The 24,276-nt window shown below is 42.1% G+C and overlaps 1 protein-coding gene across 1 annotated transcript in view; it reads left to right on the plus strand.

The window, feature by feature from the left end:
* grk6 (G protein-coupled receptor kinase 6) overlaps positions 1–24,276 on the plus strand; it is a 49,565-nt gene that overhangs the window by 1,936 nt on the left and 23,353 nt on the right. The window contains exons 2-4 of the mRNA XM_085471067.1: positions 9,194–9,289; positions 19,789–19,901; positions 23,527–23,604. Coding sequence (XP_085327193.1) covers positions 9,194–9,289; positions 19,789–19,901; positions 23,527–23,604 — 287 coding nt within the window. The remainder of the gene's footprint in view (positions 1–9,193; positions 9,290–19,788; positions 19,902–23,526; positions 23,605–24,276) is intronic.

Consider the following 24,276-nt stretch of genomic DNA (forward strand, 5'->3'; position numbering starts at 1 on the left):
GTGCACCAATGAAGAGTCCAGCGACACTTACATTAATAGGGAACAACTTCAGGAAGTGACCAACGTGTTTCAGCTTGGCCGAATGACCCCGAGGAACGCCACGAGCCGAAACGCATCAGTCACTTCATAAAGTTGTTTCCTCTCAATGTAAGTGTCGCTGTACTCTTCTGTTTGTTACATAGTGTTAGTGGAGCGATAAATACAGTCAATAAACTGTGATAATGCAGTGAACAACACCGACATATCACAGCGGGTCTTTACTCAAACTAAACCACTGTGTGACAAACAGTGACTGTTTAGCAGGAGTAATTTAAACTGTGACTTTATTCATCTCTGATATGGTTGTGGAGGATTTTTCATTCACTCTTCTTTACAATGTTGCTTCAGCTCATTGAGGTTTGTGGGCACTTGTTTATGCACAACTCTGTGAATGTCCAACCGCAGCATTTCAGGCGTGGCGAGGACCCTGAATCCTTTCTTTTTCAGTCGTTCTGTTTGCTGCTTCGGATCGTTGCCCTGTTGCACGACCCAGTTTAGTTCAAGCGTTAGCTGTCAGACAGATGGCCTCACGTTTGAGTCTTGGTACACAGACGAGTTCATGGTCGACTCAACGGCTGCCAGGTGCCCAAATCATCGTCCATCCACCAACATGCTGAAAGTTGGTATGAGGTGTTCTTGCTGATCTGCTGTGTTTGGTTTTCTCCAGAGGTGGCGCTGTGCATTTCCACTCTGTCTGTCCAAAGGACATTGTTCTAGAGGTCTTGTAGTTTGTTGAGATTTGCAAACCTAAGCCGTGCAGCCATGTCGTTTCTAGAGAGACCTTTTTCCTGGAAACCTTTCCAAAAAGGATGTACTTGTGCAGTCTTTATCTAAGTGTGCTGACATGAACTTTAACCTTTAATAAGCTGACTGAGGTCCGTAGAGTCTGAGGCTTTTCTGCAGTTTCCCAGACGTTTGGACGTCTTTGCTGTTCACTCCTGAGAAGATTGTAGTATGCTTCTGCTGGAGGTTTCTTCCTGTTGAAATGGGGTTTTTCCTTGCCACTGTCACCAAGCGCTTGCTCACAGGGGTCGTCTGATTGTTGGGGATCATTGAAAGGTCTTTACCTCAAAATACGAAGCACCTTGAGGTGACAGTTGTTGTGATTTGTGCTATAAAAATAAAATATAATTGAATTGTGTTATCACACACCTGAATGAGTCAATAGAGGTGGTCATGCTTTCCGATGATAAATGAATTAACTGCATTTGATTATCAGCATCTGGCTGATACTTAACCTCTAAGTCTCTACGGATGCATGGGGTGCACTTCGTTTTGCCCACACTGTTTCTACATTTTGCTTTGGTTTTGTTACAAAGTGTGATGATACATATGTTAGATTTTGTATTTTATTACAGGTTGTGTTGACCTAATTTTACAACCTACAAAGAACCTGATTAATTCGTGTTTGTGTACTTTCTTTGTAACTGCACATGAGTCCTAAAGGTAATCCTGTAATCTAAATGCAGGTTTTCAAAGAGCATATAACTTCGGTGCAGAGGAGGTATTCAGCCAGACGATGATAAACTCAGCTCATCAGCAGCTCTGTTTTTGCATCCGTAAACCTTTTAGAGGGGCAGCACCTTGATTTTCAACATCTTTGTGTCCTTCAGGTGTGTTATGGAAATTTCAGAAGGAAGCATTTTTGGGAGTTTCATCTGTAGTTGACCTGTTTTACTCTGCAGTTGGATTATTCAGAGTGCTGTACTGTATACCGTCTTCAGCTTTGCCCAAGGATGTGATTTTAGCCCATTTCCTCACTTCTGTTAAGCAATTAGTGCCAGTTAATTTCAGTGTGCCTTGGAAATCGAATTGGTTCGTGAAGAGTCTCAAAAGTTCCCCGAAAGGCATGTGCAGCGTGACGGCTCTTCAGTATTACTCCAAACAAAGAGTCAGGGGGTTCAGGCCTCTGAGCTGCAGGTTTCTTCATGATGGCACGCTAAGAAACACTGAATGTGTCAGTGACCTAAAATCATGCAGCGCGACGTGAACGCTGGAGCACGAACGGAGGAGAGAGGCCGACATGACACGCTCTCTGCCGTGCAAAAGTTCCAGTCGTGACCTTTTGTGTCACTTCCTGTGTGCAGAGACACTCATGCCCTGCAGATGTCTGCTTTTGTGCTGCAGGGCCGATCGGTGATTTAGGCCAGCGCTGAGGAGCGATTTTACACGACGTCAAAACCAAACATAGAATTATTTTTTCATATTTTAGACGTGCAGTAAAACACAATATACACGCCCCAGTCCACTTTCAGTTTTCACTATGATATTGGTGTAATTAGCTGCTACACTGTTACTACACGGTTAGCCATCTAGTTAGCTGTATTAGATTAGATGTGTTTCCATGTTAGCTTAATACGTTCTTTAACTTCCTGTGTGATTTCTGTCCATGTTTTAGATGCTCTAACGAATATTAAGCTAACACTTAGCTTAGGTGCTTCTTTGGCATCTAAAGCCCCGCAGTAAACCCTGTTAGCACGTGGTCACACCTGCCACCGTTTAGGTTTCAAAATCTGGGAGGTTATCCTGGATGTTGCACAGAGAATGATGCAATTAAGCACATAAAACGGGCACAAAGACGGCATCATGCGTATGCAACAGCACGACCAAACTGAACTGCTGCACGCAATCAAAAAGTCTGGTGAGGCAATAAACTGATGTAAACGTCCAACCGACTTTAAGTTCATTCTGTCTACTCTTCGTCTAAGTCCACTAAGACAGCATCATCAGTCCCAATATCATGTCAGTGTAAACTTACTCAGATCTCAGTCGCATACATGAGGTATTACTCGAGGCAGTAGATATGGCTGGTACTTGGTAACAGTGTCCTGTTGTGGATAATTTGCTTTCTGTTCAAAGCATTAAAAATAGTTTTTCATTTATTTTATTTCCAAACCACTATTATTAACTCGTTGACTTGCTAAACAAGCAAAATCCAGCAGCACCAACAAGCCCGTTAAGCTCCAGAAATGCTGACGGTGCACTAACGAAGGCTGCGGCCAGGACAGAGTCCTCATGAAAGCAACTCTCACCATTTCTGAAATATCTTTTGACTTTGTTTGTGTGGTTATTGTTTATAATCACCAAAGGTTGTTTAAATTTAACCCTAAATATGGTTTAAAAAAACCTTTATGGTCAACTTCTGCCTCCTACCAAATAAACTCCCGTTGATTTGAGTGCAGGATTGTTTCTGTCACCCGAGTCTCTCTTATAAGATCTCTGGCAATAATGTTGTTAATCAATAATTATAAACCAGCTAACTATAGATGGATGAGAAAGATATGGTTTGTGCCACAGCTGCAACTAACAATCTGTTGTAAAGTTTTACGTTTGAAATAAAGAATTAGCGTCCTGCTACAGAAGGATGAAAGACTCTGAGGAAACAAGTCAAACAAAGTCCTCCAAGAACAGAGGGGCTAAAGTCAGTCCAGTCTGATGGAAGACGATTACCTAAAAACCTTCTTGAAAATGTTAACATTTAATGAACCATCTGTGTGTAAAAGTGATAATAAACAGCCAAGAGTTAGAGCCCAAGTGCAGTTTCAGCAGGACGTTACAAAGAAATGCTGCTGGTGTAAATCAGAGAAATTCATCAGTGCAACAAATCTGTAAAACAAACAAACAAACAACACAAATACATGAAACAAATTGTCGGGTTCATCTAGAGTTAAAGAAGAAAAGAAGTCTTCTGTCATTTAATGGTTCTTCTGCAGTGAGAAGACTTTTCCATTATCTAATTGTAAAGACATTATCAATAGTGAAAAGGCAGGAATGTTTCTGAGAAAGCGGAACATGTTATGGTTCATGGTTTATCTATAGTACAGCCGGGCACAGCTAATGTATTTCTCAGGAAGACTGAGAGAGCATAGACTGATGATGACGTCTCTAATCCAGGAGCAGGTGTCAGCACTTGAAGCGGTTCACTAATCAAAGCTGACAAAAACACCAATAAAGTTTGCTTTAAAAACCTTCAAGCCCCGCCTTTACTCCCAGGCTCTGTCTTTTATGAGATTCCCTCTGCTTCAGGCTGTAAGTAGCCAGGTCGTATTGACCGACTGCATGTCATTGACAATCTGTCATCTTGGGTAAGAGGAGGCGGCCTTAAAATATACGAGTGTTGGCCCGGGACTCGAACACATCAGTAAAAACCCTGCACACTCTAATACTGCCATATTACACGTATAGTAATGTTAGTTGGTATATAGACACAAATATCCTCCTTTAATGTAGGAAACCACAGTCTGAATGCACAGCACAAAGGAAACAGGCCTTCTCACAGGAAGTACCATGAAAAGCCGCATCTGAACCTGACTTGATTGTCACCGCCTCCTCTCTTTTTTTGCGTTCCAGTTCTCACCTTATGCTATGTGATTTCGGTCCCTGATGTCACTTCCTCTCTCACTGCTGTTTACAGCAATTAAAATCTGGGAAATCGTGAGCTTTAAAGCGAAGCACAAACACCTTAAAATAACGCCTTTTAAAAATAAACATGTAAGCGGAACGAAGTCGCAGAGACAAATAAAAAACAACTTTTAGTTTGCTTTGCTGAAAAAGCTGCGAATCGGCATGTTTGAGGCCGGTTTTCTGTCCACTCGATGTAAGCACTTGCCTCGGTTTACATGTTGGTTGAACCACCAAAGTTGTAATGACCTGTTCAGCATTTTAATCCGGTGCCCTGACATACAGAAAAACATCATTGAAAGAAGCATTTCTGGACCTAGCTGATAAACTGATTTGATAAATCTGTATTAAATCAGAATGTGTGTGGCCTCTGCAGAAGACACAGTCAGTCTGCGTCTGTATTCTCTACCTATAGTGTCCTGAGATGGTCCTACCGGGGCCTTCGATGTTAACATTTTATTGCAAAGAGGAGCTTCCTGGTTGTGGTGCCTTGCTTCACAAATTATACACAATGCATACACCACCACAGTGGATTTTAGGTCAGATAATCAAGATGCAAAGACGTGCAGACCTTCAGCTTTGTTGCAGAGTGTTTTTGCAACATCAGAACTTACAGTCTTTTTTAAAGAAGGTGTCCCATTTCCAGAGACTTAAAAGTAATCGGACAGGAAACTGATAAAAGATCTAGAAATGATTCAGAGACCAGTCAAATCAACAATCTTGTTCATTCTTTGAAAGCATGGATGCACTGACCAGCGTACCAACACCTAAAGTGGATGATCACAGAATTATTTCCATGGTTCAGAAAAACACCACCCAACACCGAACCAAGTCAAAGTCATTGTGAAGGCCTGAAATCAGCAGACGTCTTCATGAATGGAAATACAGAGTTTAAGGTGTTCCACTGCCTGCTGATTGGTCAGCTGATTGGTCAGCAGGCAGTGGTTTCCTTCCTGGACTTGCTTCAGACCATGGTTAAACCTGAACTCACCTTGCTTAGCTCATAAGCCAGCCTCATAATGGCCTCCAGGGTCATGTTTGGCCTTCAAGTGTAACCTTTGAACTGCCTAATGACTTTGAGAGTGCGGGATGAATTGGGCTGCTTTCATCTTAATTACATCGGTGTATCGCTCAGTCTGTCTTTCATTGGCTTCCCATCCGTGTACTCATGCTGTTTGTCTTGATTTACATTTTCACTAATGCACACAGCGGGCGCGGGGCATCAGTCAGCTTATCTGTAATTCTGATATCATCGCCCATTTTTCAGGCACAAACACAACATCTTGTTTGCAGTGTCTCTATGACAGTAATTGATTTTCAAAGCAGCTGCCTGGAAGTATTTGAATAGCAAATCCTGAAGCGTGGACTGCCTTCCTTCAGGATCAGGGATGCTGAAGGCTGGACGCCTCAAGGCTGCTGCTGTATTTACAACAACGCCGTGTTATCAGTGAAAGCCTGGATGGTGCAGGTTCACGATATTTCACGTAAGAGGGTGTTTACAGACAGCAGATGGGGGGACTCGCTCTCCTTTATTTTTTATTCTTTAAATCGGACTTTCTGTCCCAGTTTTTTGTAGCAAAGGGCCAGAAAATAGCAACACGATGATGAGACCACAGACACTGATGTCCATTTATGAACCTGCAGTTTGATTAGATTTATTGCAGCTGTCCTGTTGGGTTTTTGGAAGCAGAAGAGAATATATTACTTATCAGATATTCCATTAAAAATGCTCCCAAATGCATGATGGGAACAAGCCCAATCCACTTCTACTAGAGCTGCAATCCAATATTAATCACTGCAGCCCAACTTTAAGCCTCGGAAGGATCGAGATGGATCAGTTATAAACAAATTTACCCACCACACTGAAGCTGAGTTAAAGGGAGAAACTGTCCCAATGTGTTTATTCTTAGCTGGTTGATTTCTTCTGTAAAGTGGGATTTTTTTTAACATGGGAGTCAATGAGGAACGAGTCACTTTTTGTGAACTGGCTGTTAGAGAAACTGCAGTCGATGCTACCAAAACATTTCTCCATCACTGCTTTGCTCCACTTTTAGAGATCGTCTGAATTCCCGACTTTTACTGATGAGCATCAATATTAAATGCAGATTCTTAAAAGACTTTATTCTTGTTTTTGTAGCGCGATGATCCAATATCTCTAAAAATGGATGTTTGTCATCAGATTAAATGTTAAGAAACTCTGGAGCAGATATATACGGAGCATGGTGACAGGATCCGATCTCTTTCCTAAAGTTGCAAAGGGAGGATGGTTGGCGTTCGAGGCTCAGACATGAGCTCACAGAGTGCGCTGGTCCTGCTTATTGCTGCGTCTTGAATGAAGCTCTATCAGAAACGAGAGTGCCGCCTGGCTCTGAGAAACCGCCCAAACACAGAGAGGACAGGAACTTCCTCTGGTTTCTCTTTGTTCTGCAGCTCTTTGTCTTCACCCTGCTCGACGGCTTCTATGAAAACGGTTCATCGGCTGCAGGGTTGCCATGACTTTTAACCTCATCGCATTTCAAACACGGAGCCTGGAATAAAAGATCCCTCCTCTGACCACAGCATGTGCTCTTAACTGAGATAAACAAAGAGGATTCAGGAGTGGTTCAGGCTTGGGTGCAGAGACAGTCTGCTTTTGTCCACAGAGAAAAATGCTTCATGTTCAAAAGCTTTAAACAGACTTCCAGGACCTGTTTGCTAAATTGATTATTGATTTAGAAACTACTTCCCTCTGTTTTTCTCAGTGTCTGTGATTATTCAGACTGTCCTTCAAAACATCCCAGAAACCCTAAAACAAACAATCCTCAGATGCAGACCAGCAGGTCACAGCTTTACAAAGATCCTCTTTTAGAGAGCGATATCACTTCTGAGTAAATTCAAAGGACCAAATTTAATCAGATTTCACTCACTGGTTTCGTCTTGTTTGAATACGACTCTGGAGGAAGGAGGGAAAAACAGGCAGACCTTTGTCCGGCTCTCGGTTTCATTTTCCTTTGTGCATTGCAGCTCGTGTGTGCACAGCTGGATTGGTGAGGAGCCGGCTCATCGCTGGGGATCATTTGTTGTAACGAGCCCTTTGGCCTTGCCTGCCACCTACGACCGACAACAGCAGAGGTGTTACTGAACATGTGTAAGCCTCAAACCCTCAAAATTAGAGATAGAGGGTGAATCTGCAAAATTAGTGATTGTGGGTATGAGTGTTGGGTTTCCTGCTGTTTGTTTAAAGCGCATGGAAGCCACATCTGCTCAGATCAGCACCTCTGGTCACATCACCCCCACAGATCGAGCCTGCGCTTCCTACTAAAACCACAACATGCTGCTTTTCTCTCTTCTGTTCTCACGTTTGGACCGATCGAACCAACTTCCAGCAGGGGGCGACTCTTCTGGTTTCAAACAGATCTGATTGAATAGACGTCTATGAGAAAGCGACCCTGCTTCGTACTCAGTTTACGACCTTCGTGGAGCTCATGGTCGCAAGTTGTGTTTACCACGTGATGTTTACTTTGTAAACTGTGGTTGTTATGGTGGCGTTTTCAGATGAAACATGAAGAACAGTGATTTTGGGAACCCAAGAATATTCAGCCATGACCACCAACAGGAGGACTACTTATGTGGAATTACATCATGGCCATCAAAAGAATCTCATCACAGCAACAACAAAGCTTTAAAACCACACAGACATCACCTGCTGCAGCTTCTATTGTATTATAGTCTGGTCTGCTTAGTGTGAACCACCATCGGAGTAAAATAATGTTACCTTGTGATTGGCGTATTGGCGTGTGTTCCCTTAGAATAAAAATCCAAAATGGAGTTTCCTGGCGTTTGCTTCGTCCACCAGTATGGAAGACGTCGACTTGCAAACACTCAAACTACTCTACAAATATAGTGTCCCTTCAAAGTAAAAGCTGTACCTTTTGAAACGTGTTGGTTGCAACAGTAAGGCGTAACTTTTACTTGGAAGGGAAACGCTCTCTGTTTCCAGGTTATATGTTGGCAGATAGGTTGGTGTGTTTCGTGCAAACTATGAGTGACTAAAGCAGTCGCAGGGAAGCTTTTAAGCTGGCAACCTCCAGAAACTACTTGACAACCAGTTGGAGAATAACATTTTTCCCAAATGACTGCTGGACGCTCTCAGTCCTAAGATTGAAAAAAACCCGACTTCATCGAACCAACGAGTTTCCTGGTTTCTAACACACAAACAGACCATCGTTTATATGTGATCTGTGGTGAGCAGTCAGGCTAACGCAGACTGTCCCTGCAATGAATTTACTTGTTGTTTAAGCACAGGAAAAACATCCAGCGCTCAGAAAATATCTGCATGTCTGCTTTTTCAGTGCAGCTTTTCACACTGATGATGTGATTTCACTGGGCGAATTTGCAACATTAATGTTTTCAAACCAAGTTAGATTTTTTGGATCTGAATAAGCAGATCTGACCAATCAGATCACTGCATCGATCGGGTCGATCGGCTCTCTGAAATGATTTTTTCTCCACCGCCTCAGAAATGGTCTCAAAATCCAACCTGGAAACCAGAATTTGCGTTTCTTACTTTACTTGTTCAGAAGCATCAGGGCGCGGCTCGTCAGGGCTCGACGCTGTGCTGTTTTATAATATGCACTCGACACATATTTAAGTCTTAAAAACCTCAGTCGGGTTCTCAGTATCAACGGTATGACGACATCCTGCTGATTTACTTTTGAATGTTTCTTCTCCTTCAAACCCAAAATGCAATAAAAAATGTGTATGTCATTCACAGGAGGGGGCGGGAACAGAAAAGGAAAGAGCAAGAAGTGGAAGCAGATGCTGCAGTTCCCACACATAAGTTTGTGCGAGGAGCTTCGACAAACCATAGGTGAGCTAACGCCGCTCTCTCTCTCAGAGCAGCACCTTTATCTCATTTGACGTGGACGCCTTTGAAACACATCGTATCCATGGCACCCTTTGAATACCCCCTCAGTCATCACCGCTGGTACCTCAAACTCGACATGATTAGACTTGCACAAAAAAACATCGAATTAAGAAATAGAGGAGATAAAGGAACTATTACCATGGAAAACACAAGAAATTATTTAAGTGGGTAATTGTGCAATAATATATTAAGAACTGAAAGGGAAGAATCTGTAGCTGTGCAGGTGGATTATTTACGATGTTTTTAACATCATGTCATTCTTTGATTTTGATTTTTCACTGTTATCATGATTACCGGCGTGTCCTCGTCCTCCGAAGGATGCAAATTATTGATTTATAAATAAAGTTTCATCTGTGGGGAAACGAGCAGTAACCAGCTGGGCTGGACACAAACTGCAGTTCCACCAACGCCCACTTGGCGTGACACAATCCCTCATTGACTGTATTTAAAAGATGGACGTAGCCATCGTTAAGTCACTTATCGGGTGTGGACTTTTCAGTCGTTAACATCAACATTTAATCAGCAGCTACAGGCCGTGTCAGAGGCCACGCCCCTACCCTAAAGCCCTCCCAGTATAGCTCCAGGGTCATAAAAAAGTCTCCTGCTGCAGTCATTATGAAAACTGTCCACAGAGACCTAACTGTCTGCACCGGGCTGTTTGTTAAAGAATTGTGTGGGAGTTATATCTTAAAATGTCTTTAGTGAGAAGCAGATGACTCCGCTTTACTGGGGAAAAACCCCTAAAAGACGTCCAGTTTTAGATATTAATTTATGAATTGCTGCACAGCACGGCTCTGTGTGTTTCTCAGTTTTGTGGCTCATCTAAAGCCTGAATTCAATCCCCTCATTGTTTCAGAAGATGTTATGCTTTCTAGTGTCTCTCTCCGTGTCTTTGCACTCTGGTATGGTGGCCCCGAGGCTCAAAACTCTTTAAGAAAGCAAATAAAGTAGAGAACACACTGTCAGACACACGGCTGCAGTGAAACATGAGCTACTCATCCTCAGTATTAAACATGACATTTCACTGAGGGAATATGATCAGTGTTGATTTTTCATTTCCTCTGTATACAGCAGCAGCGGTGGTGGCAGCTTCCTAATTCTGTACAGAAATAGACTCTCATTCATCCACATGGCTGATATTATCACCAGCAGACCTCAGGTTGTGTACAAAACGGCAGAAAATGGATGGCACACTGTCCTGTGATCACAAAACTGTTGCTCATCAACAATTAGTTGCAACACATAAACCTCCATAAATCACAAATGATTGAATAAATGAGTTGTTGCATGTGAATAACAAACTTTAACAGTATTAAGGCTAAGTTTTAGTTTTTAAATGCGAGATATCTCTGCTGTGAGAACTGATCGGAGTGGATATGCTGAGGAAGAAGTTTATTGTGAGAGGGAAACGACTCTTTCCAAGGTCAACAGTGACCCTTCACACTCCAACATCTCACTTCCAACCACTTTGGATATGATCCATGACATTGTGCTTGCATTAACCTCATTTGTAGCAATAACTGTGACTTTGTCTCACAGTTTTTAACCGGACGGTTGGGAAATTGCTTAATGCTGATTAATGTAGAATAGAATAGAATAGAATAGAATAATCCTTTAATTGTCCCACAACGGGGAAATTTGGTTGTAACAGCAGCCAAAAAGACACATATACAAACAAACAGGACACAGAACAGAAACGTACACAATTTTCTTACATATTTACATTAAGGACAATGGTCACTATAAACAGAGAGTACTGTACAGTTATTAAATTAAATAAAACTAGCTACAGATAAGATGTGTCTGGCAGAACTTTCATGCCGAGCGTAACACTGAAGTGTTTGCTGTCGTTGCTCTTCATTTTCATACATTTCCATTTGTGTAGAAAACATTTCCCTCCTACAGGAACTAGACTAGTTTAAATTTAGACCAGTTATCAAATAAAAGTTATATGAGCTCCATGGAGCCCGTCGATCGACCTGCAACTTTTATAAGCAGAAGGCTCTCGATGATTTGAGATGACCCCCCCATCTCTGCCACACGTTCATGCCGATGTCAATAATTAGGATTTTAGGGTTCATCTACTTGCCCAAACCCCACTTTAGCCCCACGCTGACCCCCACTTTATCCACATGCACATGGTAGTGGTCAGGTTGTTGTGCATGAACCTCATGATTGTTGTATATTTTGTTGGAGTTGTGAACTTTGTAACCATGTTATATGGAAGGTTTTGGAAACTGTTGCAGAATAAACTGAGAATGAAAAACAGTTGCCCTCCAGTCCCCCAAACCAAGACTCACTTTTGAGATGACAGTTGACGTCTTTTGTAATCGCCAGGCTGTCACTGCTTCCTGTCCAAAACACCGAGACTGTGGATCAAGCGTTGCTACAACTTCTGTTTTTATGCGTCCTTTACTTTTTGAAGTTGTGTTCTCAGAGCTGCAGCTGCCATGTTATAAAAATGTCTTTTACATTCAGGCAACAAGCAGCGACAATCTGCGCGAACTTTAATAGCATGCTGTTCATTGAAAAGTCAAACCTGCGATGGGTCTGAAAGTGTGTGGGTGGTATGAAGACAAAACGCTAGTGTTGCTCAAGTACTACCACAGAGGAAACTGTGGCGCCTGCAGAAAGAGGAAGCAGCCTGTTTTTTTTCTACTGTTTCAACCAACTGATTACTTTCATTTTAACTGGTGACTGGTTGGAGAAATAAAATTTAGACTCACTCAGGAAAAGATCTGATCTCTACCTGAGACCAGACTCAGAGATAATCGTTGTTGTGCTTTGTCATTGGTTGCACTTAGTTTTTTACAAAATAAAATTAAAGGTCAAAGCAGCGAGCATGTTTTTCTCTACGCCTGGCTGGTTTTCTCCGGGTGCTCAGGTTTCCTCTTCAATCTGAAGTCGTGCATGTTAGGTCATCTATCTGCAACCATGTAGATTACAGATAGATAAAACTCGCACACAGTAGTTTTTTCTAAAGAATAAAGTCCTGTGTGAATGAATGATGGTGGTTTGTGGTGTAAAGAGCTTTGAGTCAGCTCAAAAAAGTGCAGGTCCACTGACTGTCTCACATTTTTGGGGGTAAGAAGCCTGTGTGCATGTTTACTTCAGAAAGCATGAAGTAGAATGATGCAGGCACTGTAACGTCACTGAAACCTCGGTGTTTGCACTGTCATGTTGGATTGTTGCACCCAGAAGTGACCATATTTGGGCAACTGTGCAACACAGACAAAGACATCTGCTAATTAGCGCCAGCTAATAATCGTCTACAAATTCACTCACTTATATTATTGGTTCAGTAACTTGTTTGAAAAGCCCCAAAAGACACGATGAGCTCAAACATGGTTCCTGTCAAACTTTAAGCTTTTATAAAACTTCGCCCACAGTAACCTGTCATTGACTGGGAAATACCCAAACTTGTATCAGGCTGTAAACACGTTCGTTTCCTTGTTAAAGTTGAACATTTTAACATGCGACTCTATGAAGACGTTGAAATGCGACGTCAGAGGAACTGCAGTTTCTGGCACATGTGCGCCTCGTGCTTTGTGTTTATGTCAACTTGTTTATGATTTTTGCTTCACAAAATTGGATGGAAATGTCCAGATGTGACGGTCAGAAGATATGTGACCAAAGCATGAACTGTGGTTTACTTGGTTTGGTTCTCATGACTTTGTTTCCTTAAATAGTAACCATAAGCCATATTTATCTTAGCTGCAGGAGGCCACTGTCCAGCATCAGAGACGGGCTTTTATTTCAAAGTCGTCCCTGATGTTTGATTAGAATAAATAACCGAGGTCATGTGCATAAAAACAATTGCTTTAAGTTGCTGCCTAACAGCAGCAGCATGTAATATCAGTGTGATTTGTGTACAGAGGCATGGTTGCATCCATGGTACCCAGGCGGGGCAAGTCAAACACATAGGACACATTGTGAGGAAGAAAGAAGAGGAAGAAGCAGTGGAGCTGGGCTGATGACTTGTTATAAAACTTAATATGGCTCGAGGCACAGAGCGGCGACAGGTGGGCAAGCTGGACTAAAGTACAGCACATGTTTGTTACTGGTAAACCAAAGTTCACCAAAGAAGTCAAGGACTACACATACGCTCAAGTCTTACAGGTTTCTATTGCTTAATACATCCATTCACCAGCTCCCGGGGGCATGCTTCCAGGGTCGTGTTCAGTTACTGTTTTGGGAAGTTCGTGGAGCAGTTCAAAAAGACAATGAAAGCACATGAAGCTAACTGAGCTAAAATGTCAGGACATTTTCCAAAGCTGTACTTTGCTCACATGTATCAGGAAACAGTCTGATCCAGATGTGTTTTCACTACTGGCAATACTCAATTTGGTTAAAGCCAGGGTGGCACCTGAGTAGAGCGTGCAAGAGACAGAAAACATATTTATTTTGCTTGTAGGGATGGTCATGATTTTTGAATATTCAAATAGTCATTCAAGACGTCTCCGGACTCAAAATGGGCCTTTGTTTATGCACGTAAGCACAATCGGTCCGATAGTTGAGCCATTTGGTAAACAAAACTCTGCATGATTCAGCAACAGCAACGACAATGTGACACGTTTCATCACTCAGGTTTCCCCAAGCGTATACCACAGGTTCCAGTCCAGAAACATCCCTGTCTCAATAACGTGTTCGGGCTTACCCCATTTACTAATCACAGCGTGGACTCTTCATCTTTTCCTTTTACCAGATTAACATTCCCGTCCACACAGATACGTTCACACTGTGTTTAACACCGGAAATGCCAAGGCGGTCGTTTTAAACCCTGTTTAACTCTCATCGTCAAAAGGAAGAGAAAGTTTAGCTAGAGCTGCAGAGGGCGTCGTTTTGACCCCTACACATTCATATAAAACCACTAGAGCAGGGAGTGCGAGACTGAGTGGGTGGAGGACCGGTGCAGAGCTGAAGTAGCTGAAGTCCAGAGTGTGGAGAACTAAACGGAGCAAATCCAGAGCGGCACCCAAACGTATGTCAGGCCTGAAGAGGTGAAGCTGAGACGATCAGAGGCAGATGATAAACTTTGACTGTTCTGCTTTTACAGTAATTATTTAAAATGTGTTGAAGCAGCTCTGAGGTCAGCTCTGTTTTTACACCACCTTCATTTTAATACAGCTAACCCCACAATTCATGTTCTTCTTCTTTCATAACTCCATTTGTAGTTACTGTGCTTTGTTTAACTCTTTGTAGTTTAGTCGAACGTGTTTGTGTTAAATCATTGATGAAACCTTTAAAATCAACCTTAAATAATTATTTGGCCGAATCTTACTTAAAATTAGAAAAACAGTTGAAAGGTAACAACTTGTCTTTAGCATCCGTGCTGTTGTTACAGGACAGGCTCAGAACAGCCCTCCTGGCACTTCCAGTGTGGTAACCTCGGTGGGTAATCAACTCATGCAGCTCTTCCATATCATTGTCCAAACACCTCACATTCCACGTGACGATGGCAGGAACAGACTTCCTTTTAGCTGCGAGTAGCCTCTGCTCGGGGACTACGGGCCATCGTCGGGTGACGACACTCTGCCTCCAGAGTAAACTGGAAAAACACCAACAGGAGCAGCTGTAACGGCCGTCAGGCTCAGAGCAGCACCAGCACATTATTGATATTATTAATAGAGCAGTTGCCGATATTTCAAATGAAATAGAGGCTAATATGAATATATCTGAAGCGGTGGCGTTCCCTTTGGTTAGGCTGTGGCAGGAGAGGCAGCAGCTTATTGAATAACGTGACCACTCTGTTTCCAGCTCATCTGCTGATTTTCCTAATCATCACTGCATCTGGCTTCTTTTAGACACGTACTTAACATAATTAAAGACTTCCTGCTGATGTGAAAATATAAGGAAATAAAGATGAGCCGTTTCACACTCGAGGTGCTGCTGCTGCTTCTTTTGTTTCCCTGGAAGGGCCGATGCAAATAAGTTTGGATTTGAATGAGTTCAGTCAAACACACACAGGAAGTTAGAAGCTCAGCACTAAAACCACATACAGTACGGTTTGAAATGCTGATGTCCCACAGAGGGGAGCAGAGGTGCTGCAGGGCTGATAGGCCAGAAGGAGGAAAGTAAAAACAGAGGATGAGAACGTGAGCCGACAGACGAAGAAGGAAGTCACGATTCATCCTCGAGACTTTTTTGTAACCAGAAGAACGAAGACGAGTGGGAGGAAGATATTCAGGAGACTCTTTTTCCTCTCATCCCCTGATACGAACATCATTTATTTTTATGTAATTATGCCGCAAGCAACGTGAGACATTTCTATGTTGCACAACAGAGATCTTACAGATGTTCTCCCTTTGTTACAACACATTTCACCAGCACCAATGAAAAACAAAAAACTGAAGATTGGCCCTGCACTGCACTCGGACATGTGCTTTCTTGTTGTGTGCAGTGCATTCGCAGGCTGGTCTGAAATGCAGCAAAACACAAAGTGTGTTTTTCTGTCTGTTTGTGCCCCGGTGACTCTGCTGTTCGCTGAACCTGAGAAACACGTGCAGGGAGTTTCACCGCACGGCCTCCTCTGCACAAATGAAAGCATCTGTAGTCTCGATTGATGCTTTCTCCTCCGCCTCCCCCTTCCCCTCCTCCTCAGTCCTCATAAGAGGCCATTAGAGTAACATGATATTACAGTAAAGTAGGTCCACACTGGTTTCAGTGTTCAGCTGCTGAATCATAGGAATATGTTTATGGTTTAAATAGAACCGAGCAACCCAGAGAGAGGAAGAGGGAACCGGCTGCTTCGTCAGGGTGGTGATGCTGTAATCATGCAGCAACTTCCAGGGCGATAAAATAAAGTATGGTAACTGCTCTGGTTCTTTTAAAGCACTTTTCTACTCGTCAAAGCACTTTGCACAACTTGCACAACCAGCACTTTTCTATGTAAGTGCTAATATCTAAGATTCATAGACATTGATAATCAGGGGTTAAGTAGGATTTAATGAAAATAATATTTTTTATTGTGCTGCTGCTGCTCTGAGGTTTACTGCTTCCTTTTACCAAATACATCCTACAATATATACACTCACTATCCACTTGTTCAACTGGTCATTAACACAGACATCCAATCACACGGTGGGAGCTCAAGATGACCTGCTGAAGTTCAGTCTGAGCCCCACAATGAGGAAGATTTCCCTGACTTTGAAGACGAGCTGGTTTGAGTATTTCAGACGCTGCTAATCTGCTTGGATTTTCCTACCAAGCTGGTTTGAAAGGAAGGAAACAGTAACTCTGGCTTTTTCTGCTGACCTTTCCTCCTGTTGGTTATTGATAGTTGTTCAGCTCGTTCTAGAACAAACTGGTGCACTTAATATCAGTGTGACGCTGCATAAAGTGATGGAGGCACTCTGTCGTGCTTTGGTCTGGATGGAAACTCACTTTCACTGCAGGGCCTTCGAAGCCAACAGGACACCCGACAGAGGCCTCTTTGTTTTCTGCGTGTTAATGTACAGCATGTTCTCTACAGCCCTGGATCTCCATTCATGTATATCACAACTCCTATCATGTCTCAAAACGTCCGTAATCAGCCATAATGAGATAATGATTATTCGGAGAATTCCCAGAACTTTGAGATGCAAGCGTCTGATACTGCCTAAGTAACTTTATGAACTGTAATGAAGTAATTTATGTCCCTTTTGTAAAGAAAACAGTGGGTTTGTAGATATGAAGACTTGGAACGGTCTTTTTCTCGTCTTTCTCTCTTTCGTGTCCTTTGTCATCCACAGATTTATTCCCTTTGCCGCACACTTAGCGTCTCTGTTCTCTCTGCAGCGGGACTTAAGTGGAACATCAGAGAGAGAAGAGATCATTAGAGGAGAGGAGAGCGGGACAAAGGGCAGAGCAGAGACAACTAGAGCAGAAAATCTCAAAGTAGGATGAAACAGAGGAGAACCTGAAGGCATCAGTAACCATCAGTCAGTGGGTCATCAAAAGGAAATGACTCAGCAGAGTAACAATCGAAGGGGCGCGCCACCCGAGTTATGTTCATCTACTGAGCCGGGCAGGGAGACAAAAAGATGACACGGACTACATCACCCACAAAGCAAACAGCATCTTTTTACTCCTGCAGCTGGTTTTATGAATGAAACTTCAGTCTGTTGGTGTAACTTGGCGATTAAATCGACAACCCTGACACGACGCCTCTGTCAGATAAAACTCAGGTTTAGAGTAAGCCAGTAGTTTGGATTAAAACGCTTCACAGCAGTAACAACGCTCACTGACAAATGTCGACACAAGAGGCTGAAATCTAACAAGCTTTATTATTATATATGCAGATGACACCCTGCTGTAGCTCGGCATCTATTGAAGTCAGTGTGTGATGCACTGGGTTAAGGATTCAGTTGAACTGGGCCAGTGTTTGGGCCTGACAGCGATACAATATTCTGTCCGTTTGTAACGATTTGATTTTGGTCTCAGTTGCTGAATGGTTACAGTTCAAAGAGTCGCAACTTTACGTTATCGTGTCTTTTATTCCATATTCACTGTGGAACCAGAAGAGAATGATTCCAGTAACACTGATGTCTGTTTACGTGAGCCGTTCGAGGCTGTGCTGCTGTTGTAGCGACAGTCACATGTACACCAAAAACAAAAACATACTCGCATGAGGAGGCTTTAGATTGATATCTGGGGTCGTTTCAGTTCATCTGTCCAGCTGTGTTTGAGGGAAAAAATAGAAACGCTAACAAGGAAACGTGGATTTGCATCTGAGACTCGTACAGATGCAAAACAACCCAGGAAGCTTCACGCACAAGCAAATGTGATTCACTGACAATCGGGGCGGTCGGCGTGAGAGACGAGGAAAAGAGCGAAAAGGTCAGACTGATCAATGCGACACTTCAGCAAGAGAGGTGTACTCCTCCGTCAGTCACAGGCTCTCCAGTGCTCACTGAGGGAGGCCTGCTCCTTTATTCCTATAAGAAAGTGTGCTGCCTCTTTAGCATTTACATTCAGTCTTTCACAACAGTTCCTGCCTCACAAATGTGCTGAGCATGTTTCCTTCCTCAGAAAACATTTTATAACCTCCATTCTCTACATGGAGCTAACTAAGCTGTAGTGCCTCTGCACCTCACTGTGCAATACCTTGTGCAATACTTTTTGTAAATAGTCAACAGTGCAATAGACTCAATACTTGAAATGTGCAATTCACTTGTATTTTTATTTTTTATTCCTATTTATTCTATTTATCCCCTTTGTATATTTTATTTATATTTGTCTCTGTATTTATATATGTGTGTGTGTGTGTGTGTGTGTGTGTGTGTGTGTGTGTGTGTGTGTGTGTGTGTGTATATATATATATATAACAGTTCTGTAACTGTAACTTCGGTCGTTGCTGTGCTTTTTTTGGAAGTCGAATTTCCCAGAGGAACCCACCCGAGGGATTAATAAAGTTCTATCTTATCTTATCTTATCTTATCTTATGGAGAAATAAGCGTCCATCTGACTTTCATTTTCTAGAGCCTTCTAATAATGCAGTACATCAGAAACAACAGTAATAATAAGATAATAAGAGCACATTTGGTGCCGGCTCACAGCATAACAGGGAACGACACTGATCCATGGAATAATCAAATACCAGCATATTTGCATAAACCTGCAGTTTTGCTTGCAGGAACTTTATTATTTATGTTATAAAAAGTCAGCTTTTATTTAGAAGGAAGTAAAAATGTTTGGGAAAGAAAAACTGTGTCGAAAGCAAATTTCATCTGATGCATTTTCTACGTTGTAAATAGTCACAGGGTATAAGGCGTGCTTAAGGTTGCGTGCGACTTTGTACTTCCTGTGAGGGTCTGATTTAATTTGAAGCTTGAAGTTTGTTATAGAAAAGAACCCAGAGTTTGTGTTTAGATTGTGACCTTTGGAGTGGGTGTTGGATGGATCTGGTTGCAGTTTTTAACAGAACTCTGAAAGTTGCTTCCTGAGCTTCTGAAGCTCTGAGGATTAAAAATGATGGAAAAAGATGTTAAAAAGCACCAAAGTTAAACTCATCCCTGTCCTTCAGGGGCCTCAAAGACCTCTACACACCAAACATCTTTCCTGCATTTGGACTCGCCTATTCTTAATCCAGCCTTTTACTCCACCGGAGTTTGCTGGATGAAGCTCGATTGATCAGATCCGATAAACAGATCCGATCAATCAGACATCAGTGTGCTCGCTTTGAGGTTTATTTTCTGCATAAAGGCGTTTATGTTACGCAATCAGTTTGCATCTGAAAAGTTTTGCGTTGCTCCTTCGCAGCACGCTCAGTGTGCAATGGGCTTAACCTGAGAGCATTCACAGACTGATTCTGGATTAAATAACGTGCACGTTTGTGTCCAGATAAACGAAGTATGTGAGAATTGTTTCTTCCATCAGTGTAGGCAGGCCTCCTGTAAAACAGTGCCGGCGGTTTGATTCAGATCTGTGTAACGATGACCTCGCTTGCCTCCGTGTCTCTGCAGAGAAGGACTACAGCAGCCTCTGCGAGCGGCAGCCAATCGGACGGCTGCTCTTCAGGCAGTTCTGCGAGACTCGAGCCGAGCTGAAGCGCTGCGTCAAGTTCCTGGACGCCGTGGTAAGCAGAGCCGTCTTCGTCTGACCTCTTCTCTTTGTGTGCCTCAGCATCTTTCTCTGCAGGGTTCAGACTGTCCTGTAAGCCCAGGGTTTATCAGCCTCCCACGTACGCATTAACGTGAAAACAATGTGACCAATCAGAGACGGAGAGGTCAGCTGACAGCAGAGAGGAACAGACACGATTAAACTGTATTATTAGAAAACTGTTTCTGAGTTTAAACAATACAGACTGAAAGTATCATCTGAGGGTTTGTGTGGCAGGAAAAGTGTGATACAGCTGTTTATTAATGAGTGTTTGCTTTAAGCTGTGAGGTCAGTATGACTGCAACAGTGAAAGAGGCTGACTGAGTTAGTACACTTATCAGTGTACAGGAAATGAGGTAGAATATACAGCAGGCCTTTAACAGGAAACAAACACTTTGACATTTAAACGCTGTGATTATAGCACTACATGCACAATATTCACTCACTTTTAGCTGATTTTTGGCCTCCAGCGACTCACATTGATAAAGGAAGTTATCAGCTAAATGCTGCTCTCAGTTTACAGCAGGAAGTAACACACAGTAACAGGGCACGGTAAAGTGGCCTATTTATGCTTTTTTTCTGCTGTGATACATAAACAGTTTTTTCAGGATTCGAGTCGCCCAAAATAAATGCACATGTGCCCCAACTGTCCAAGCAGGCCAACGCCGAGCTGTGGGAAAATGTTCTTTTTTTCTCCGGGTGAACGGACCCTTCCAAAAGCTGATTGGCGAGTTTAATTACCCTGAATGCCCAAATGGAGCACTTGAAGATGAGGAGGAGGAAGTAGGGTTTAATATCTGTTTAATGAAATACCGGAACTCTTGACTTCTGGGAACAATCTGCGTCACTGAGTCGCTCTTTCCTACCTCCCATGCTGTGTCCCCGTCACACACACACTCCGGTGGGAATGAAACAAAGTGTGAGGGAAGCATTCCTGAAGTGAGCGGAGCGAGTTACGACTCGTTTACTGCAGCAGATGGGGTCACACAGTGTGTTTCTGTATCTAAAACCATTACAGTGGGGACATTTCTGCTTTATGAGGACATTCAGAGTGGTCCTCACAACTTCAGGGACCAAACGCAGTTTAAAGAGCCAGGTTCGTCAGGGGGAAGGTTTGAATTAAGGGTTTAGCCGGGAATCCTGATGTTCAGGTTTTTTAGTCATGAATTTGTTGATGATTTTTTTGAACGAGGACTTTCTGGGGACCACGACTTTCTTGGTGCCTCTGTGTATTACTTCATCACTGTCATCTATGTTTATCCTCTGGGGATATGCATACAAATTGAATATTAATCTACCAAATTATACTGGAAATATTTTGGTTTGAACCACTCAAAAGATGAAAAGGAGCACAAATCAGCATCAGGAAGTTGTTTTGAAGTTTAAAGAATTGAGGGGTCGTCCTCCGGAGACCACAGATTTGTAGATGTCCCTACGTGTTAAATATCAGTAATTCATCACTGTCATCTGTGATTATCCTCTCGGGATGTGTTTACAAAAATCCAGTCCATGTGATTACACTCAAGATATTTCAGTTTTATAGAGCCGCTGCATGTTGTCTTGAGTTGAGGGTTCATTCCCTGGGAAATCTATCCAGTCAGTGCAATAACAAGTTTGAACAAGTCCAAAATCTTAAAATCTGATCTGAAACCACCTGCTGGTGATACGGTAAAGTCAGAGGATAATCAGTGTTTGTAGGGTTCACTCTGCAGAGACCATGAATCTCTGTGCAAAAGTTCATAACAAATGAGGGTTTGAAGCATAAAGAGCTCTTTGACCTGTCAGACAGTATCACACTCAGAACAAAAACAAACATTATTCAGACAGGAAGTGTGGGATTATTTTATATTAACTGTCCTGGTTCATGGCTAATCCTGTCTGAGCTTAGGTAAGGGCAAGGGTAAGTCAAATTTCACCTGCTAATATGGGAAAGTAGTAAAAACAAATGAAAGCTGTCAGGTTGTAACTGCGGAGGCTCATCAGGTTGAGGTAATGTCAGATTAACCGTTTAAGCCTGCATTTCTTTAAGTTTTGCCAATTTGGTGTTATTAACAGTAGAAATGATTTGTTAAAGTGGATCAGGTAATGGTTGCAGTCCTATCTGCTGAGGTAGAGGAGGTTAATGAAGGCAGTCTGCTCTGCTCAGCTGACTCCAGTCTGATGGCTTTGCAGTTTTCAACTCGCATTCGAAGCAATTATGCTCCCTTTTACCCCACAACCGCTTCCCGTCTCGTCTCTGAGAGCCCTGCGAGAGGACGAGATGGAGAGGGGAAAATGAGATTTGAACCGTCTCCGCTGTCACTTAGCATTAGTTTACAGGCTCTCGCTGCCAGAGGGGAGAGGAAGCACTTTGGGGTTTTCCAGTCAGGCTCAGTTTACTGCAGGTCATTCACAGGGAGGAGTAGATGCAATCGGTTCGGGTGTGGGGGAGGAGGGCTACAAAAAGTCTTCAATTAACTCATAAAGTGGGTTTTCTGAAGCCGAGAGGAGGCTGCAGGGGACACACACGAAGCTGGTAGTTCAGCTGAGCAATCATTCAATAGTATGGGCTTTCAATACTGTCATCATATATTCACAGTTTCATCAGATCCAAATTAATGACTGAGTTATGTTTTTAAATGAAATGACATCTAGTGGTCATATGCAGAAATGCATGTAAAAATGAGCTTATGTGGAAAAAAAAAAGAAAAAAAAAGAGTTCACTTTAACCCAAACACTTCTCTAACTCTGTTTAGATAGCGCTATATAAATGCAATCCATTATTATTAGTCAGGTGTTTTGATGACAGGATGCTAAAAAAAATACAGCTAGCAGCAACATGGTAAAACCCAAATAAAATAAATGTTTTTAACCACATTTTTCTGGCAATGCTGAAACTGAAAACCACATCCTGGTACTCTTCTCTTTGTGAAGGTCTGGCAGTGTCACATTGTAGTGCAGAAATTCTCAAAACTCCTTAGTTAGCTTGAGATGCCAGAAACTACCTTGTTTGTCTTAAGTGCTAAAAACTCTTTAGTTAGTTTAAAATGCTAAAAGCTACCCAGTTAGCATCAATTGCTAAAAACTACTTAGCCTCAGAAGCTAAAAGCAACCCAGTTAGCATCAATTGCTAAAAACTACTTAGCCTCAAATGCTAAAAGCAACCTGTTTCGCGTCAATTGCTAAATGCTACTTGGTTAGCATCAATTGCTAAAAACTACTTGGTTAGCATCAGTAGCTAAAAGCTAATTGATTATTGTTAATTGCTAAGAATTACTTGGTTAACCCTAATTACGAAAACGACTTTATTTCAAGTGATTAAAAAATACTCAGCAATAATTGATAAGTTACTGAGTTTGCCTCAAACATTAAAATTGACTTGCTTGGATTTAATGCTAAAAGCTACCTGTGTAGGTTCAGGCGCTAAAGCCTTCTTGGTTAAACTTTCTTCGTACTAAGAAATACAAAGGCCCTAGAACATAATGTCACAAACAAAAAGTAAACTCAGGTCATGGCAGTAAATGAATTCACTGAGATAAGTTGAGCACAGTTTTGTCCTCAGATTGTGTTATTTGAGTATTAGCGCCTGCTGACAGCATGCTGATGTGTGCGTTTCTCTGCAGGCGGATTACGAGGTGACGCCGGATGAGAAGAGGAAGGAGTGCGGACAGGAGCTCATCGAAAAATACTTCAACCCAAAGGTACTTTCTGATGTTTCCTGTCAGGTCTGACATGGTTTTATTTTTATTAGGATGATATCTGTTAGTATTTTTGTTTATTGCCCACATGTACAGGATCAGAGATAGCTCAAAGCTCATTTCCCTCTGAAGCAGGAAGATATAGAAACAAGCCCAAACTGAAGACCAACGACCATCAAATGACCAAAAGGTTTCCACTGGCTTTTGGTCATTAAATGTGTCACAAACATAAAATATCTACAAAAATCACCTGAAAAGTGTCCAAACTGTGATGTTTAAAGAAAATTATTGCATTGGACGATCTTGAATTTGACAACAAAACATCAGTTTTGTTGTCAAAGTAGCAGAGGAGCTCTGTCGGAGTGATTTAAACTTTTATTAATGATGCAGTCATTGACAAAAATATCAGACCAAAAGTCGTCAAATCTTTTCCATGTTTTACATTGTTTCTGTCTGTCGGTACCAGTGTGCTGTGACAGTGTGCACTATAGATTTATTTTATAATTTTATTCAAAATACATGTAAATTATTAAATTAATAAAACTTGTCATCACAGCAGACTGAATAGAGTCACTGAGTTTTGGACAAAGTGCTAAATTTATTTGTATTTTTTAGTTTTTTACTGTTATTATTTTTTCAGCCAGTTTTGTAGCAGACGGTTCGACTGTCTTCTGT

This window comes from Copadichromis virginalis, linkage group LG10 (genome assembly GCF_057382275.1).
Source record: "Copadichromis virginalis isolate Kocher_CV1m ecotype Utaka linkage group LG10, C_Virginalis_male_GT1.1, whole genome shotgun sequence".
In the NCBI taxonomy this organism is placed as follows: Eukaryota; Metazoa; Chordata; class Actinopteri; order Cichliformes; family Cichlidae; genus Copadichromis; species Copadichromis virginalis.